This window comes from Stenella coeruleoalba, assembly GCF_951394435.1.
Source record: "Stenella coeruleoalba genome assembly, chromosome: X".
NCBI classification, from domain to species: domain Eukaryota; kingdom Metazoa; phylum Chordata; class Mammalia; order Artiodactyla; family Delphinidae; genus Stenella; species Stenella coeruleoalba.
Window position 1 is genome coordinate 24,741,276 of NC_137152.1, and position 19,947 is coordinate 24,761,222.

Here is a 19,947-nt window from a genome sequence, read left to right on the forward strand (position 1 = left end):
TTTCGTTCTGTTGTTGTTTTGATGGCTGTGGGACACCCAAATGGAATAGTCACTTACGACAGTATATATGCAAATGTAGAGATCAAAGGGGGAAATCTGGACTGGAGATGCAGAGTTGAGAGTTGTGAGCATATGAAGTGTAATTGTAGCTAAGGGTATGGATAGAATGAGAAGAAAGAAAAGCCTAGGACAGAATCCTGAAGGTTTATGGTGTAGGTGGAAATACTGAGAATACCTACCTTGCTCCTGCAGCATCGTAGGTCTTCCAGCTCCTTTTCCTTTGGTCCAGATGCTTTTAGCCTTGTTCTCACTTGAGTAACGCTGTGTTCCAAGTTGGCTTCATTAAAGGACATTGACATCTCCACTATATTTTAAACTTAAGAGCCAACATTTATGTTCTTCATATAATATCTAATATTCTTTATATAATATAAAAAGCAGGGTTCTTTTCAAAACCCTAATCATGGTCTGTGGGAAGGATAGTTCTTTTGTACCAGATAATCATGCCTACACATTGTATAATGAGGAAAAATCCTTGATTATGATGCATAACTTAAGAAATTCTCAATAAGTTGTCTGTCCCATTCCTTTTATAACTACTCTTTTAAAGGTGAGCAGATCCTTCAAGGGAGACTCTGCAATCTGTTCAGCATGCTATTTATACTTAAAAAGTGTTAAATTATCCTAATCATGCTTATAGTAACAATCAAGATTAATTGCAGCTCTATTAGGGTTACTTATTATTTGTTCTACTTCAGCAGTAACACAAATCCAATTGCACAAGCAATTTCCATAATCCAAATTGTGAAAGAAAGTAGAGGCAAAAAAAAGGCCATGCATAACTGGTTGAAATAGAATTTAAAATAAATCCTTAACCAAATGGTTATCTAAAATTCTGTTTTTGAAAAGGAGCTGATTCTGAGCGGATTGTATATGTGTCTCACTGGTAGAAGTGGATTATCTATCTTGAATTGGATTGTGATGACGATGACCCTATTCTAAGTAAACCAAATCTCTTGAACTATATAATGAGATCAGGAGGAACATTCGGCCTGAGAACAACAGATTGCAATGACGGAGATGATTTCACTAATGTTTTTCCCAGCCTCTTTCCTTGATGTACATAATACTGTGCTTTTGTCCTGCAGAGATTCCTGATCCTGCAGTTCTGTGTGCTAATAACTCTTTTTTCTTATTCTGATTTTCATTTTTATAAGTAGAGCTGAATGAGTGGCAGGAAGCTGCGAAATCTATCTTATAAAAAGGTGATGGGGGTAGAATCTAGAATCTTCATTTGCCTTGCAGAAGGATTGCAGAAAAACTATCACCAGTAAATATTGAACTGATTCATTCCTGTTTCTTCTTTGTTTAGGCCGTGAGGAGGCAAAAGTTGCTTGAACAGAGTATCCAGTCTGCCCAGGAGATTGAAAAATCCTTACACTTAATTCAGGAGTCCCTCTCATCCATTGACAAGCAGCTGGCAGCTTATATTGCTGACAAAGTGGACGCAGCTCAAATGCCTCAGGAAGCCCAGGCAAGTAGAACCTGGAATGAGCTTCTTTTCTTTTGTTTTTATTATCCGAACAAGACATTAGTAACTTTCTAACTTAAAATTTATTCATCTAGTTGTGCAAAGGGTTATTTGATCAACTGATTGGACTCTTTGGAGGTAAGGGGAAAAAGGATCTCTATATTAGTACTCTAAGATTTATTTTTGAACGTACATAATGGAGGAATTTGAAATAGAGACACTTACAAGACCAGGGCAGTATCACACTGAAGTCTGCTGTTTATCAATATTTTCAAACTATACTTGAGCTAGAGGGAAACCGTAGGAATGTCAAGTTTAAAGAAAATACTTTTGGTGGTAGTATTAAAAATGCAGCATCAAATATTTTATTATCAACTCATCTTTATCTTGGAATTAGAATTCATATGACCTATATTCTACATTTAATGTGTTGCAAGTAGTTAATAACAAGAAATTAGAGATATAAATTTGCATTTTATTACTAATACTAATATGTCTATACTCATATTTACTCACATACCTATACATTCAACACTTTTCAATCTGAATTATGAAATGTGTTAAACTAATTTTTCTAGAATGAGAGTTAAAATAGGAATGAAAATAAATCTAAGTCAGCTTTATACCAAGTAAATTTAGTCTATATCTAAATTAACTTTCACCTTGGGAAGTAATGCTGTATTTCTATTTTTAAATAGCATTTACATGTATGTAAAATATCATAAGAATTATTTAAATGTCTTTAGGATTTTCTGATAGTAAGGTACTATCAGATAGCTACTATATCTACAGTAACTATACATAGCTACTTTTCACATCTTATGTACATAGTATGAACCCAATACCCAAGGATAACTCAGATCGATACAATATAATGCGAGGAGCATTAGAAGGTTATCTGTCCATCCCCGAGGCCCTCTCCCCACTAATTTTCCCTACATTTCTGGTTGCACCTGCATTTTCAAGATGATTCTTGACTTTGAATTCCCCAAATGGTAATATGTAATATTGGAAAATGCAAGCCACCCAAAAGCTCTTGAAACATTCTTCTCCAAGATTTTATTTTAAGATGACAGCGAAGTGAATTGTTTTCTAGAACAGAGTTATCAAGTACTCAGATTTACTTCAAGGACTGGCTTTCCTGAAGCTCAATTTGAATCTCCTTTGGAAGAAACAAGTAGAGGATAAAGAGGTTGTCTGTGAAGTAAGCACTTAAGCACAGTGTGTCAGACAAAGAACCTACTAAGAATACCATCAAAGGATGTTTTTCTAAGTATATATAAGGGGGGTAAATTTAAGCCTATGTATAAATGAAAATTTATACCCAATGTGTTTCTGTAAATTTGCAGAAGAGTTCATTGCTAATTAAAAGGTTAATGGGCTTAGCTTTCCCTTCTCAGAAATCGAGTACTTGTTTTAATACATCACCGAGAAGCAGGACAAAGTGAATGGCGTGACCATATTTGGCCATCTTAAATCTGTGCTCAGATTTCCTGTCACATATTGGCCACATAGATTTGTGGATGTTTGACTCCACCGTGTGGTGCACTGGTAGTTTTACTACTAAATTTAAATCTGTTAAAAAGAGTCTCCCTTTTTCTGCCTTTCAAGATAGTTTGAGATTCTCAGGTATAAACAAATTCCAGCATTAAGGAAATGTGTGCAATGTGTAAAACATATTGACAGGTATACTCTTATTATATGTAAAAGTAGATGTAGAGCAAGGCACTTCCTTGCATTCTATTTGCATTTAGGACTGTAGGGCAGCAATGAGCTGCCTCTGCATGTTCATTGACCAGCTATCTGTCATAATGAGCAAATTGAGCCTTCTGATTCTAGATCAGATTAAACATATTTTACTTTTTTATTTAGTGTCATGAACTTACAGGAATAAAGTTTAACCTTTTAGACAATAAAACTACATACTGCTAGAATATCACCGCATACGTTGATTCGAGTATTTTATTTCAAAAAAATAATTCTTAACCAAACCAAATTCTTAAATCATATGACTACAGCATCAAAATGCCAGCATATTTAAAGAGAGGTTTTTATTAAAGTACAGAATTAAGATGACATCTTATTGATTCAAATAGAGTAAAGCAAATAGAGAAAGCTCTTCTAGATATAGAAATTTTATCTTCTGGATATAAAAATCAAAAATTTAAGACATATTTCAAAAATAGTATGACTAAATATAAAAAACCCTATGAGTGTTTCTTCAAAACAACTTTACAGAATAAAATCATCAAATTGATAACTGCGGAGAAGCACACGGCATGAATAGAGTTGTTTACTTTATTTAATTTTCCTAAAGAACATTGTGAAATACAGAGATTTAGTTTTATCACCTAAGGTCTGGAAGCAAAATTCCAAGTACCCAGCTTTGCACCCCAGGCCAATCAAGTCAGAATCTCTAGGTGGACTCAGTCATCAGAATTTTTCGGAACTCCTCCCCACCCTGAGTTATTCTAATATGTAGCTAAGGTTGAGAACTTTCGATAGTTCATTACTGGTAATGGCTGAGTAGCTGCAGTCTCTTTTTTTCACATCACACTTCTCACCACTATTTGACATTCTCACCTATGGCGGTGACAAGATTTCAATGGGAGGAAGTTGGGGTGGAAGTCAGACTTTGGTGACTTTCCTATATTGATTGTTTGCTTACTCTTATGGGAAATGAGTGAAAGTAGAAAATGTAGCTGAGAACTCCTACATGAACGAATTAATTTAGACAAGTAGAATTTTCAGTATGGATGTTTGAAGATGAACTTGGCTTAGTTTTCTTATTTTCTTCTTTTTTTCCCCTAATTCCACATATGTTAATGTGCCAGTTACCTTGTATGTATCTCTAAATCATTGTAGGAGCCGTGATAACTGTGTCTAAATAGCCATGTAAATGTCTGTAATTCTTAAGACTACACAGATACTTCAATCTGTAATTTTTTTCCCTTTTCCAGTAATCTCATATTTTGAATCTCCAATATGTTAGAACAGTCTAACATGGGTACCTGTTGAAATGCTCCACATCATTATGTGTTGATGATGCACATTTTATAGAGGAGAGTATGACCCCAATACTCATATTACCACTAGAAGCAGTGGGGTTGCTTAACAGTGATTGTAATAGCTAAATTGTTCTAGTTCTTTTGTCTGGCAGGTTCCTGATCCCATATTTTGCAGCCTCATATCCCACAGAGTAGATTTATGTCCATGAGTAGAGGGGGAAAAAAGGAACAATTTAGGAAACAAACAAATTACCATCAAAGGAGAGGATCTCATAATCATCATCGAAAAGGTCTCCTGTATTTTGCTTATCAAGCTAGGACTTTTGGGCATTCCAGGTTCACTACAGACCAGATTTCTTCCTTCCATCTCTTTTTCCATCCCAGTGAATATCAATAAAGAGAAATGAGTGTCAATAAACAGAAAGGAGCGATCTTCTTTTTACTAAAGAAAGCTGTTAATTTAAGATGATTGCATTAGCTGCACATCAAAATAATTCATAACTGAGGTCTTCCTGTATTTAAGCTAAATCTTCTAACTCACTTTAAATATATTTGGCCATATTTAAATGTAAACATTACAAATTCTCAAAATCAGTGCTTAAAAAATAAAGACCTAAATGCAGATTTTGGTCTATCAGATTAAGTTTATGATTTCATTATGGAATAAGAAAGACTTTTATAGTGGAAATAGGCACATTTGATTGCCAAACGACTCAAAACAATCTAACTTTACAGCCTAGCTCATTGATTTGTGAATTAGACAGTATAAACTTACATAGGGAAATTCATTCTGGATTTATGTAATAATGAAATAATTTAATCACAGAACAAGAAAATGGAGAGCTATTATAGATATTTGGGCTCCGATGTTAAACTCCACATAACCGTAACAAATAATTTCCTTTCTTTTACCCAGTAATATAGATATAATGGTAAACACAGTGCAGTGAATTTTAAATCTGTTCTAACACTGAAATGCTGCCTCTGTGTACCACTATATAGAACTGATCACTCCCCAATATAAAATGACTATTATTGTGATTTTGACGTTTGTTTAATCGTGTGGGAAATAATCACAAGCAAGAGTTGCAGAAGATGTGAAAGATTATATTTGTTTCATGTTCCACATTTTTTTAAGATGTTGGGGGTAGGAGTTTATTAATTTATTAATTTATTTTTGCTGTGCTGGGTCTTCGTTTCTGTGCAAGGGCTGTGTCAAGCGGGGGCCACTCACTATCACGGCCTCTCTTGTTGCGGAGCACAGGCTCCAGGCGCGCAGGCTCAGTAGTTGTGGCTCACGGGCCTAGTTGCTCTGCGACATGTGGGATCCTCCCAGACCAGGTCTCGAACCCGTGTCCCCTGCATTAGCAGGCAGATTCTCAACCACTGCGCCACCAGGGAAGCCCCTCCACATGTTTTAAAAGTACAAAGTATCCAAGATCCTCGAGTACATTTTCTTCTTTTAATTTTAGAATATGTGTTGTATGTGGCCATTTCCCCTTCTTGCGGATGTAATATCAAAATTACTGTTTAAAAATGACTCGTCTAACAGTGTTAAATTTCTCCATTCGTAGTCTTAACCTCACATCTTCTAATATTTTTCTTTCTGAAATATTTTAGTTATTTTTTTCCCTCGGAGTCATTTTCTTTATTTGATGTGAGAAAAGCTTCAATAATTATTTGATACAAAGTTTCCTTTTTTCCATTAAATACTTTAGGCAGTTACGGCTTAATTTTGCTTGCCATTTTCTGTCATTAATTTGATATATGAGAATGGTCTGGTGAGGTAAATCATGATAAAAAGCCCTGCTCTCTGCTCAGTTAATTGTAAAATGCTATATTGGAAATGTCATTAATGTTTGATTGATTTTTAGTTTTCTAATTTGCCCTTTACCATCTCTAATGGAAAAAATGGTTATATTCATTTCCACTGTTGTTTCCTACTTTCAATATGTAGTGCTAGTTGTGAACATAATTACTGTATTGTCAAATGTCTTTTTTTGGTAAGGGCATGACGATATAATTAGCTTTATATTATTTCACTTTTATGGAAAACATCTAGTGATCCTGAGAAATATTGGATTGAGAGCTCCTTTTAGAGCATACATGGGTATTCTGAATCAGCAGCACTCATTTGCTACTTCCTTTCATTTTGTTTCTTTTACAAATTACTGATTTTATATGAAGCTGACAGTTTCACAAGATCAGTTGTTTATTTTCTTCAAACACTTATCATCCGTATGCTAGTAGATGTATATTTTAGGTGAATATAGAACTCAAATAGTACAGTCTTTAGATCTTTAGCAGACCTTAGAAATCCGGTAGCCAACTATGGAAATCATTATCCTTTGGATGAAATCTTCCAATCCCAGTGTTTTCTTCTACATTAAAAAGTTTTTTAAATGTTATTTTTTTCATTGTCTGATTATAGTATCAGGAAAGACGATGTAATATTCATCTTTTTTTTTTAAGAGGAATTTGTAAATGGGAGATTGTCCATTTTACCTGTAATTTTCCATAATACTGTTATTTAAACAAATCACTTACCTATTTCACAATAAGCCTGCCCTAAAGTGATAAGGATTTTTAAATTATGTAGTTCCAGAATGATAATCTGATGACCTTAAATAAAGTAGGTGGTAAAAGATATCCTAAGTACAAACTAAAGATGAATTATCACTTGAAAGTAAGAATTGTGGAATCAGTTTTTAAATGTGCTAGCTAAGTATAAGTGTGATGCATGTTATACAGCCTTCCCAAAGTAGAATCAATTGGAAATAGATGTCCATCTTATCTTATCTTAATAATGAATTAAATTGTTATCACTAAATATATACATTAAGTACATGAGATAGTTCTTCCCAAATCTACTTGTGTGATATACTCTGCCAAAGAAAAGCAAAAGGATAATTTGAGCAAAGAACTGTATCCCTCTTGAATATTAATGCATATTAATATATAAAATATTCTGAGAAGTTCTGTAGCACGGACACATGGTTATCCTTAATTTACAAAATATATTTAGCCCCTGTGCTCCTTTCATACATAATATACTCAATTTATAAGGAAATTTTGATCTCTAATCCTATTGGAATCATACTACAGATATGATAATTTTTCTAGAAATGCTGCCTATAAATTATGATAAAATCTAAGTTTTATATGATGTTCAACCATCAGTTTTTTCAGTTTTAATAATTTTAGTAGTGGTGACCTTTCTAAGAGTATAGAAATTCATCCTCTCAACAGTTTATGTAACTGCTTGATATAAATATGAACATTTCAAAGTCCATGTAATTCTTTGCATTGAAACTTCCAAATTGCCAAACTTTCCCTTCACATGTTACATGGTCCTTCACATCCCCTTGTGACAGATAAAAGTTAAGTTTTTGGTCATGTGTTTTTGTAAGTTATTGTTGTTCCTATTGTTTATAAGTCATGACAACAGTATGGCTCATCTGGAAAAATGTGGAATTAGTCATCAGAAGACCTGTGTTTCAATGATCACTTAAGTTATTTTGGTTTTCTTTTGTAATGCTATGCTACTGCAGGCAGCTCTGAGGGGGCAATCTTTAAGAAAAAAAAAACTATACAAATTACAAATAGAAAATTAAATACAGTTATAGAAGAATTCTTTTTGCAAGTGACCAGCCCTGAAACTTAAGGTTCAGTAGCTTTTCATTAATTCCTCCTCTAGATAGTAAGTTTTACTCTACCCAAATCCAGTTCTACTTCCGTGAAAGTAAGTACTCACACTCTGCACACTCCAAATTCAGTCTTTTCTAGTGTGGTTCCCACACCTGGAATGAATTCCCATTTTCTTATTATCTTATCTACCCCTCTAAAACCCCCTTATCAGCCATATGGAACTTAAATTACGCCAATTTCTTAAACTTTTACCAGATTCTATAGTAGAAATAAATATTTCTCTTCTCTTGTATGGCATAGCATGATTTTTCCATTATATTGCATGCATTTCTGCTTTGTAATTTACTTGTATCTCTATGTTCCGTTTCCCTAGAACAGATATTTTTTTAAGAATAGGGTCAATGGTTTGTTCTCACTGTGTGGAATAAGGTGGTAGACGCAGAATCTCCTTCTTGAATTGAATGGATAAGCTAAGTATTATTAGTATGCAAATAAGATTAGATGTCTGTTTTTTTCTGATAAATGTCCAATTGGAGGATATTTTTATTTTTAAATCATAATTTAAGAGTCAGTATAGTTCTTTAAAGGGCATTGAATTTGCTACTTCCTAACTTTATCTAGGACAAGTCAACATTTCTAATCTCATTTGTAATTGTAATTTAGGATGGTAAATACTTACCTTAGTTTGATTAGATAATTAAATGAATATATGTGAACTGTTGGGACATAAGGTCACACAGATGTCCATTTTGGTGATGATGATAATAATGATTATTTCTTTCAGTGCTCTTCTCTCACCCCTCTAGTATAAAAGGCTAAAGGAATTAGGTGTATATTTCATTTTTTCCTCTACTATATATACCTTGAGTGCCAAATGGATGAATTAGTTAAAAACATGTGGACAGATACTATTACAGGTATATAATTTGGGCCCTCTTCTCTCTCTGAATATCTTTTTAATTTTTCACTCATCATTTTCCTTTCCCAGTTTCTGTAATGGCTATGCAACTTTCATCACTTTCCTTTTGATTCCTCCTCAATCCTCTCCTCTCTCATCCTCAGCAGATATCAAGGGGCTCATGCTTATAGACAAATGGTATATAATGACACTGACAATTTATGAGTAGATATTTGTGCAGACAACTTGAGCAGGTATTTTTACATATACTATCGCCTCTAATCTTTTTACCAAAACCAATATAGTTGTCTACTGCAGACATGAGCATTTTCCCAGATACTCTGCCTACAAACTATGATAATGCTTCATTGCTGGCTTGTCATTATCACCATCAGTTTAGAGATGAGAAAATTGAGGCTTAAAAAAATTTGGTGCTTTGCCCAGGTGGCAAGTCAGAGCCCTGAGATTTAAATCCAGATTTCTCTTAACACTATTCTGATTCCCAGAGAGCATCAAGTAGGAAGCATTACACTTTCTGCTTCTCCACATCCAAAATCTTTATGTATTACCTTTGGCTTCTGAAAGAGTGGCACCTCTCCACCTGTCAATATTTTCCACTGATTATTGATCTTTGCCCTTCACTCCATTTCCTCTCATTTCCTCCAAGGTTCTTCTAATCAATTATCTTCATATATGCTTTAAAAAAAAATGCTTTGTCCATTGGCTTCTTTCATATGGCCTTAATACGTGTTCAATTCTCACTGACCTACATTTCATTATGTGGGGAGACAAAAGTCTTCAAAAATGATTTAAACTGTTTTATAAGGGTATTTCCTTGTCCTTAATCAGTCTTCAGCCCTTGAAAACCTGATTTCTGCTCTTACCATCTACGGATTCTGTCCTAGCTACAGTGCTCATTGACCAGCTAATATGCCCTTATTAGTACTTATTTCATTGGATCTGTCTCAAAATTGACATTGTTGACCTCTCGCTCATTCTTAAAGCTCTCACAGCACTTGATTTCAGTGGCACCCTCTCTCTTTTCTGGTTGTTCCTCTTCTTCTCTTAGACTGTTCCTTATCTTTCTTTGGTGTTTCCCTTCTTCTCCCATCCCTAAATTTTTCTGTTCTCCATGGTTCTCTCCTGACCCTCCCTTTCTATTTCCCTCTAATGTTTGAGTGCACTAAAATAAATACTGTTTGTACAAGTGATGCTGCTTCTTTTTTAAAAAAAATGCACACACATATGTAGCTATATATGATTAATAAAATATAAATTCATATCAAAGTATTACTGAGTTTATAGAAGAATTCTCTCATTATGAATTGCCTTAATAGTTAGATTAAATATTAGCAGTAAAACCATTATCTGTGATTCTGATCACTTTTAAACTTTAAACTTTATCTTCATATTAAAAAAAAACTAGACACTTTTCATTTAGGCCATGAGGTTATTTAATACCTCATTCCCACCTACGTTTCTAGTTATACTTCTGTGGATGTGTATTAATTCTCTGTGCATTATTTCAGTTCTCCCAAACTCTTCATGTGGTTCAGTGCCTTGTCCACACCTTGTTTTCCATCATTCAAGAATGCTTTTGTTTTTAAAACTCTCATCTCCTTGCATATCCAGTGTACTCTTTAGTACACTTAGGTACAAGTAACAAAAATGAATTAACTAAAGCCAAAACAAAAATGAGGGAAGGGAGCTGGTCATAAGGGCACAGGAATGTCTCATGGAAACCAAGGGCAAGAATAACGTTTTTACTCAGGAAGAGACTAGAACCTGTGTTTTGGTCACTTGTAACAGCAAATTATCATTTTCTGTTAATGGTTTTGTGGATTGAGAAGGCTCAGCTGGATGGTTTCTCTTGGGGTCTCTCATGTGATTGCGGGCATTTGTTGGCTGGTACTACGGTGACTTATAAGCTCAAATAGGCTGGATGCCCAAGATGGTTCCCTCATGTCTAGCATTGATGCTCACTGTGAGCTGAAAGCTCACTTGGGACTATTCACTGAAACACTTCTCCACAGCTTCTCTATGTGGCTTAGGCTTTTCACAGCATGTCAGATGGGTTCCAAGAGGGGGCATCCTAAGAGTGAGTGTTCCAAAAAGGCAGAAGTGGAAGCCACTAGGCCAGTTAAGGGCTTTTCCCATAAATGGCAGAGCATTACTTGTGCTTTGTTTTACTGGTCAAGGCAATCATAAGGCTGACCTAGATTTAAAGAGGTGAAGAAATAAACTCTACCTCTTAGTGGGGGAATGGTAAGAGGAGTATGTGGTACGGACACTGTTGTTGCAGCCATCTTTGGCAGATGCTATCTGCTTCAGCCTATTATTGAAAGCCATCAATATTTTTGTTCCTACTATCTCTTTCTTACTTCTCTCTCTGGTTATGGATCTTTGCTCTTCCTAAACTGACAGTGCAAACTAGAGACTTCATAAGCACGGTCTCATACGTGACACAGTTCCAAGCGCCCACAGAGCTTGACCAGACTTTCTCCTGTCAGTTCCGGGAGAGTCTGATGGACATAACTGGGCACAGGCATTCTTTATGTTCTAATTTTCCATGATTTGGGGGTGGCCAGAGTTATGTGACAGAGACATGGCTGTTATTGGCCCACCATTTTGAGGGGGTGAGACTTTTCCACCTGAGAAGTTAAGATCATAAACCTCCTAAAGCATCTGATGCCCCCAGCAATGCTTACTAATTATTCATAGTCTACTTTAACATCACCTCTCCTATGACATCTATTAACTCTCCTGTAAGTATTACTCTACTGTGTATACTCCCATTAAATTTTTTCAGACTCCTTAGTATTTCTAGGTGTATGAACAATGCTATGCACTAACATGGATCCCTAACCCCCAAATTCTATGGTTCCTGGAGAATAGGTACATACCACTATTTCTTATGCAACGTCGTAGTTCAACCACTGAAGATACTATATATAGTAAAATATATATATATATATATATATGGATTTGCTTGAGTCTTTGCTCTTCTTTATTTTAAACCAGAATTCTAATTACTTAAGTAATTTGTAATTACTTTGCCTTTGTAATTATTAGAATCAATATGCTAAGGAATAATATTAAGGTGTATCTGTACATTTATAACCTTGTATTCTGAAAAACTCCTTCACCACTTAACCCATTTTCTTGGAGTTTCTCATTACTCATTTCAGGGCTGTAGTTCTCTGTGGTAACTGCTAAGCAAACTGATGTTATTTTCTAATAATATGTGCCAGAATTGACTCCAATTGGTGTAAATTAGGTTATATTAATATGCATTATACAAATTGTTTTGCATGGAAATTTTATGGGTCCTGTGGTATAAGTTAATCATTTTCTTCTCTTATTTACGATAATCTGACAATGACTGAATTTTTTTTTTTTTTTTTTTTTTTTTTGGTCAGCCTGGGAAACAGAAGTTGTCAGGATATCTCTCTCCTTTAGCTGTCCCTTCATCTTTTTTTTTTTTTTAACATCTTTATTGGAGTATAATTGCTTTACAATGGTATGTTAGTTTCAGCTTCACAACAAAATGAATCAGTTATATATATACATATATTCCCATATCTCTTCCCGCTTGCGTCTCCCTCCCTCCCACCCTCCCTATCCCACCCCTCCAGGCGGTCACAAAGCACGGAGCTGATCTCCCTGTGCTATGCGGCTGCTTCCCACTAGCTATCTACCTTACGTTTGGTAGTGTATATATGTCCATGCCTCTTTATCGCTTTGTCACCGTTTACACTTCCCCCTCCCCATAGCCTCAAGTCCATTCTCTAGTAAGTCTGTGTCTTTATTCCTGTTTCACCCCTAGGTTTTTCATGACATTTTTTTTTTTTTAAATTCCATATATATGTGTTAGCATACGGTATTTGTCTCTCTCTTTCTGACTTACTTCACTCTGTATGACAGACTCTAGGTCTATCCACCTCATTACAAATAGCTCAATTTCATCTCTTTTTATGGCTGAGTAATATTCCATTGTATATATGTGCCACATCTTCTTTATCCATTCATCCGATGATGGACACTTAGGTTGTTTCCATCTCTGGGCTATTGTAAATAGAGCTGCAATGAACATTTTGGTACATGACTCTTTTTGAATTATGGTTTTCTCAGGGTATATGCCCAGTAGTGGGATTGCTGGGTCATATGGTAGTTCTATTTGTAGCTTTTTAAGGAACCTCCATACTGTTCTCCACAGTGGCTGTATCAATTTACATTCCCACCAACAGTGTAAGAGGGTTCCCTTTTCTCCACACCCTCTCCAGCATTTATTGTTTCTAGATTTTTTGATGATAGCCATTCTGACTGGTGTGAGATGATATCTCATTGTAGTTTTGATTTGCATTTCTCTCATGATTAGTGATGTAAGTTAATCATTTTCTTCTCTTATTTACGATAATCTGACAATGACTGAATTTTAAATTAGAATAATTTGACCAGTAGCTAATTTTTGCTGGATCTGGTAGAAATAACTGAATGAATTTATTGTTTTTGTCCCTGCACACTACCAGATTTGACCCACTCCTGTAACTGGCTCAGAAGTGTATAAGTCAAATACAGACATACTTTTAAATACAACTTGATCAAAAATGTCCTTACTCATTTTAGAAAATATATAAATATTTTATATTTATGTAAAGTTTAAAAAACAGTCTCTGCAGGAAGCTATTAAGTACGTATCAGACAAAAAGCAAGGCCAGTCGAGACATTTAGCTTCCCTTTCCTAGATACATAGCTTCCCTGAAATTTAACTGAAATATGGCATAGAATTTCTGAGTAAAGATCACTATTAAGGAATATTGTCCACATTCAACTTTCTCATTATGCCTTATTGCTGCCATAGTTGGCCTTTTTTAAATAAAGGCTAACATCTTTGGTCAGCTTTGAATGTAAATACAAAGATAAAAGAATATCAATTTCACATATTAGATATAAATAGATACTTCCTACTGAAAATTATATCTGAAACAGCTATTATCACTGATTCAAAAGGATAATTTATTTTTATTAATAAGCCCAATAGGAGATAAATAATTTCATTTTTGATAACTTTTGATAAGTAAAAAAATCAATTTATTGTCATTTTGAAAGAGGCTACATTGTAATAATGTTTTGAGAGAGTTTCAAATTCCATTTTCTTGGAAGGTGAGTTGTTCTTTGCAGTAACTTGCAGAGTATGCTGACTTATAATGCTGTTCTCCCAACAGAAAATCCAATCTGATTTGACAAGTCATGAGATCAGTTTAGAAGAAATGAAGAAACATTACCAGGGAAAGGAAGCTGCCCAAAGGGTACTATCCCAAATTGAAGTGACACAGGTATGTATTATTCCATTAACTAAGGAGCTTGTTTTAGTTGGATATTAAAATATAGTCTATATTAGATAACTTGCTTATTAGCAAATTGGAATTAAGGGCATTAGTTGAAAACTACAAATAATATATAAATGATACAGACTATTTTGAATTCTACCTTTTAAGGATAAAATAGGTTAATAAATTGTTGTTTATTTAGTATCACTTTAAGAACAATTACTGAATTCTTCTCCCAAATGCATGTATTCTTTGTGCTGGACAAATGAAAAAAGGGTTTCTTCAGTTTGTTTTTATTTTTATTCTTGTATATCTTCCAGAATAAAGGAAGATATGTTAACAAGAATATGACTGGTTATTGTTTGGAAGGCAAAATTAAATTGGTGCTTTTTCTTTACAGAAAAAATTGCAAGATGTTTCCATGAAGTTTCGATTATTCCAGAAGCCAGCCAATTTTGAGCAGCGTCTACAGGAAAGTAAGATGATTTTAGATGAAGTGAAGATGCACCTGCCTGCATTGGAAACAAAGAGTGTTGAACAGGAAGTAGTACAGTCACAGTTAAATCATTGTGTGGTACGTATTTCAGATGGCAAATATGCAGCTACCCCTTGACTTTCCTTATTGGAATAAGGAACAATATTTGGTATAAGAACAAAAATTAGCACAGGTGTATTGAGAGACAAGAACTATTACTGAAGTAGTAGCCACTTAATACCTCTTCTGAAAATGTCTTCTTTGAGTCTATAATTTTTCAAGGACTGTGCAGAATATAAAGGAAATTGCCTTTGTTTAATTCTTATGGAACTTTGAAAATATTTTTAAATGGAAATCCTGGAAAGAAATAGGTTAGTCTGCAAACAGCAACAACGGCAGTATCCACAGTAATAAAAACAATTCTAGAAATGAGTGCCAAGGAAGCTAAGTGATCCACCACAAGTCACCTTTAATTCTCAAGGCCACATATTAAATGAGAGAATTTAAAGACAAACAGCAAGTGAAAGGCAAAAGCAAAATTCCAATCCAGGCATGCTTACTCCAAACCCTAGTATCTTTCCATTAAATATCAGGGCTGGCTATGCAGTGAAATTCTGCCAGACCACAAAGACAGAATAAAGAGGCACCGACTATTAGCCTGTAGTGTAAATCTTCACTACGGGGATTTAGAGCAGTGTTCTTTGTTCCACTTATTGAAAATTCACCAAGTCAGATGACTCTTCTGGTAATGTAAAGCTGAGTTATGAGGGCATCTACTAGAGTAAATATAAGTATTATTATAAATGTATGTGTACTATGGAGTATCAGGGTAGAAATTCACATAAAATAAAAACACTGAGTGCTGTTAACATTAATGGGAAAAAAGTTTATTTAGTACTTTGTGTTTAAGTATTGTTCCTGCTTCTACTCCATAACATAAATGAGAAAGAAACCCTTGGGTACATTTCAATCATATCATTATGAATGGGAAAATATCATTCTTATAAACAGAAATTTTCTTTGTGAAAAATTATGGAGTAATTTTTATTCAGTAACGTAGCTTAATAATACAGGCTGCATTTCAGTGGCATCATTATTATAAATATTCTCACCCCCAAAAGAAATTTTGAATATCATTTTATATATTAGCTGGTATTAGATAAGTAACATTAGGAATACATGGGAGCATATTTCATCTTACATTTAAAAAAAAATTGAAAGCAAAATGACCCATGTACATTATCATCATGGCTAAGTATATTCACAAAGGGAGAGCTGTTCATTCTTTTCTAGGAACAGGTCTCTAATGGTACCTCATAAAACTTGTCTGCTAGTTAATATGAACTGCAAAAAAAAAAAAAAAAAAAAACCCTACCTGCACCCAGGTGTTACTATGCCCTGACTCAGTACAGAGGAAACAGATCAAAGTATTTACTCAATCTGGTTCTGGTTCTGGTTTAAATGTCAGGACCAATTCAAGTCGTTCTTCCATAAGGATATATTTTCTTCACAACTTTTGTAATTTTTCATTACTTAAGATGCTCTCTCACATATACTATAATCATGGCCTTTGCTTTCAAGTAATTTTTGTTCTATTAAAAAAAGTCTTACAGGGACTTCCCTGGCGGTTCAGTGGTTAAGACTCCATGCTCCCAATGCAGGGGGCACGGGTTCTATCCCTGGTCACGGAACTAAGATCCCATATGCTACATGGCGCGGCCTTAAAAAAAAAAGTCTTACAAACATGAACACAGACAAATATAAAGACTGTTTTCCTTTCTTAATGCTAAATATTTTATCTATTGAATGATACAGTGTAAATGGCTATTTAGTACTTTGAGTGAGCTTTCCTCATAAAGGTAAATAATTGACATTTAAAAAAATTTAAATAGTAAGTCATTTGGAAGTATCTCTGATTCCAAAATTCAAGAATTCAGTCCCAGTCTGATAATTAATGATTTAAATGTTTCTGAATACCCAGATATGCTTATAATTCCTAAGATAGAAGTAAATGAATTAAAAAATCATATGGAAAGTTCAGAAAGAACTCACAATTATTAATAAAGGAATAATAACATCAGGCAATCATCAAAGAAGGAATTAAGGTGGAAATATTTATGTATGTAGCCTTAATGAATAGGATAATTGCTTAGCATTTACAAAATGCTTTGTTTTAAACACTGATTTTAAACTGAAAAGAAAAAAACAAACCTAATTTCTTTCCTGACTCCCAAATAACAGCAATTACCTACTAGCAACTTTATTTCTTAGTACCAATAAAATAAATATTTGTTGTTCAGACTCACCACTGAACAACTTAATGCAGCAATGTATAAGTAAACTATTACATATGCATGTATACATATAGACATATACATATGTACATGTACGCATGCATGCATATATACATACATTCAAATGCACATATCTTTCCAAGTAAAATAACTACAAGGGAAAGCTATGACATTTGTTTCATGAGGATTTGTTATGGCAGTATACTACTGTGAACCAATATATGTGTTCTTTATAGTTGTGATGTACATGTGAGTTTTACATAATATTTTATATCACTCTATAGTTAATTAATCAGCCCCATTAAGAAAATAAATTTGTATAATTAATTAACATTTAAAATTACCTTCCCTCCTTATATATGATTTAATACATATTGAAATTATGGTCTGGAAATTTAGATGTTTTATCCCAACTATAACGTAGCACCATGAGAACAACACTGAACGTGTCTGGCTTGGCCACCACTGATTCTCTAGTGACTCAAATACTGTCTGGTATAAGCAGGCACTCAACAAATACCTGGAGAATGAGTAAATGAATTATTCCAAACTCACAGCTAGAATTATATAATTGTAACATTTAAAAACTTGGGTTGGCCAAAAAGTTTGTTTGGTTTTTACTGTAAACACTTAGTTGTGTTTAACTTCATTCAAAACAATTTTGTTAGATTGTATTGTGACAGCTGTCATATCAGCATGCATCTAAAAAAACCACATCAAAATTGGTGACTTTTTGTGTAGCCATTTTAATATTGAAGATGGGAGAAAAAAAGCAATGTTTTCAGCATATTATGCTTTATTATTTCAAGAAAGGTAAAAATGCAAAAAAAGATTTGTTCAGTGTATGGAGAAGGTGCTGTGGCTGATCAAACATGTCAAAAGTGGTTTGCCAGGCTCCCTGACTTCAGACTATACTACAAAGCTACAGTAATCAAGACAGTATGGTACTGGCACAAAAACAGAAAGATAGATCAATGGAACAGGATAGAAAGCCCAGAGATAAACCCACGCACATATGGTCACCTTATTTTTGATAAAGGAGGCAAGAATATACAGAATATATAGGAGAAAAGACAGCCTCTTCAATAAGTGGTGCTGGGAAAACTGGACAGCTACATGTAAAAGAATGAAATTAGAACACTCCCTAACACCATACACAAAAATAAACTCCAAATGGATTAAAGACCTAAATGCAAGGCCAGACACTATCAAACTCTTAGAGGAAAACATAGGCAGAACACTCTATGACATAAGTCACAGCAAGATCCTTTTTGACCCACCTCCTAGAGAAATGGAAATAAAAACAAAAATAAACAAATGGGACCTAATGAAACGTCAAAGCTTTTGCACAGCAAAGGAAACCATAAACAAGACGAAAACACAACCCTCAGAATGGGAGAAAATATTTGCAAACGAATCAGCAGACAAAGGATTAATCTCCAAAATATACAAGCAGCTCATGCAGCTCAATATAAAAAAAACAAATAACCCAATCCAAAAATAGGCAGAGGACCTAAATAGACATTTCTCCAAAGAAGATATACAGATTGCAAACAAACACATGAAAGAATGCTCAACATCATTAATCATTAGAGAAATGCAAATCAAAACTACAGTGAGATATCATCTCACACCGGTCAGAATGGCCATCATCAAAAAATCTACAAACAATAAATGCTGAAGAGGGTGTGGAGAAAAGGGAACCCTCTTGCACTGTTGGTGGGAATGTAAATTGATACGGCTCTATGGAGAACAGTATGGAGGTTCCTTAAAAATAGAACTACCATATGACCCAGCAATCCCACTACTGGGCATATACCCTGAGCAAACCATAATTCAAAAAAAGTCATGTACCACCATGTTCATTTCAGCTCTATTTACAATAGCCGGGACATGGAAGCAACCTAAGTGTCCATCAACAGATGAATGGATAAAGAAGATGTGGCACATATATACAATGGAATATTACTCAGCCATAAAATGAAACAAAATTGAGTTATTTGTAGTGAGGTGGATAGACCTAGAGTGTGTCCTACAGAGTGAAGTAAGTCAGAAAGAGAAAAACAAATATCATTTGCTGGCACATATATATGGAATCTAAAAAACAAAACAATTGGTCATGAAGAACCTAGGGGCAAGACAGGAATAAAGACGCAGACCTACTAGAGAATGGACTTGATGATACGAGGAGGGGGAAGGGTAAGCTGTGACAAAGTGAGAGAGCGGCATGGACATATATACTACCAACCGTGAAATAAATAGCTAGTGGGAAGCAGCTGCATAGCACAGGGAGATCAGCTCCGTGCTTTGTGACCACCTAGAGGGGTGGGATAGGGAGGGTGGGAGGGAGGGAGATGCAAGAGGGAAGAGATATGGGGATATATGTATATGTATAGCTGATTCACTTTGTTATAAAGCAGAAACTAACACACCATTGTAAAGCAATTATACTCCAATAAAGATGTTAAAAAAAAAAAACTGGTTTGCGAAGTTTCATGCTGGAGATTTCTCACTGGATGATGCTCCAGGGTTGGGTAGACCAGTTGATGTTGATAGTGATCGAGACAGTTTTTGACAACTATCAATGTTATACCATGCAGGAGATAGCCAACATACTCACAATATCCAAATCAAGCGTTGAACATCATTTGCACCAGCTTGATTATGTGAATTGCTTTGGTGTTTGGGTTCCACATAAATTAAGTGAAAAAAAACTTCTTGACTGTATTTCTGCCTGCGCTTCTCTACTTAAATGTAACGAAA

The 19,947-nt window shown here is 34.6% G+C and overlaps 1 protein-coding gene across 16 annotated transcripts in view; it reads left to right on the plus strand.

The window, feature by feature from the left end:
* Window positions 1-19,947, plus strand: part of DMD (dystrophin) — a 2,843,071-nt gene that overhangs the window by 1,516,938 nt on the left and 1,306,186 nt on the right. For all 16 annotated transcript variants that reach the window (XM_079909736.1, XM_079909735.1, XM_079909718.1 and 13 more), the window contains 3 exons: window positions 1,373-1,534; window positions 14,311-14,421; window positions 14,816-14,989. In XM_079909736.1, coding sequence (XP_079765862.1) covers window positions 1,373-1,534; window positions 14,311-14,421; window positions 14,816-14,989 — 447 coding nt within the window. The remainder of the gene's footprint in view (window positions 1-1,372; window positions 1,535-14,310; window positions 14,422-14,815; window positions 14,990-19,947) is intronic.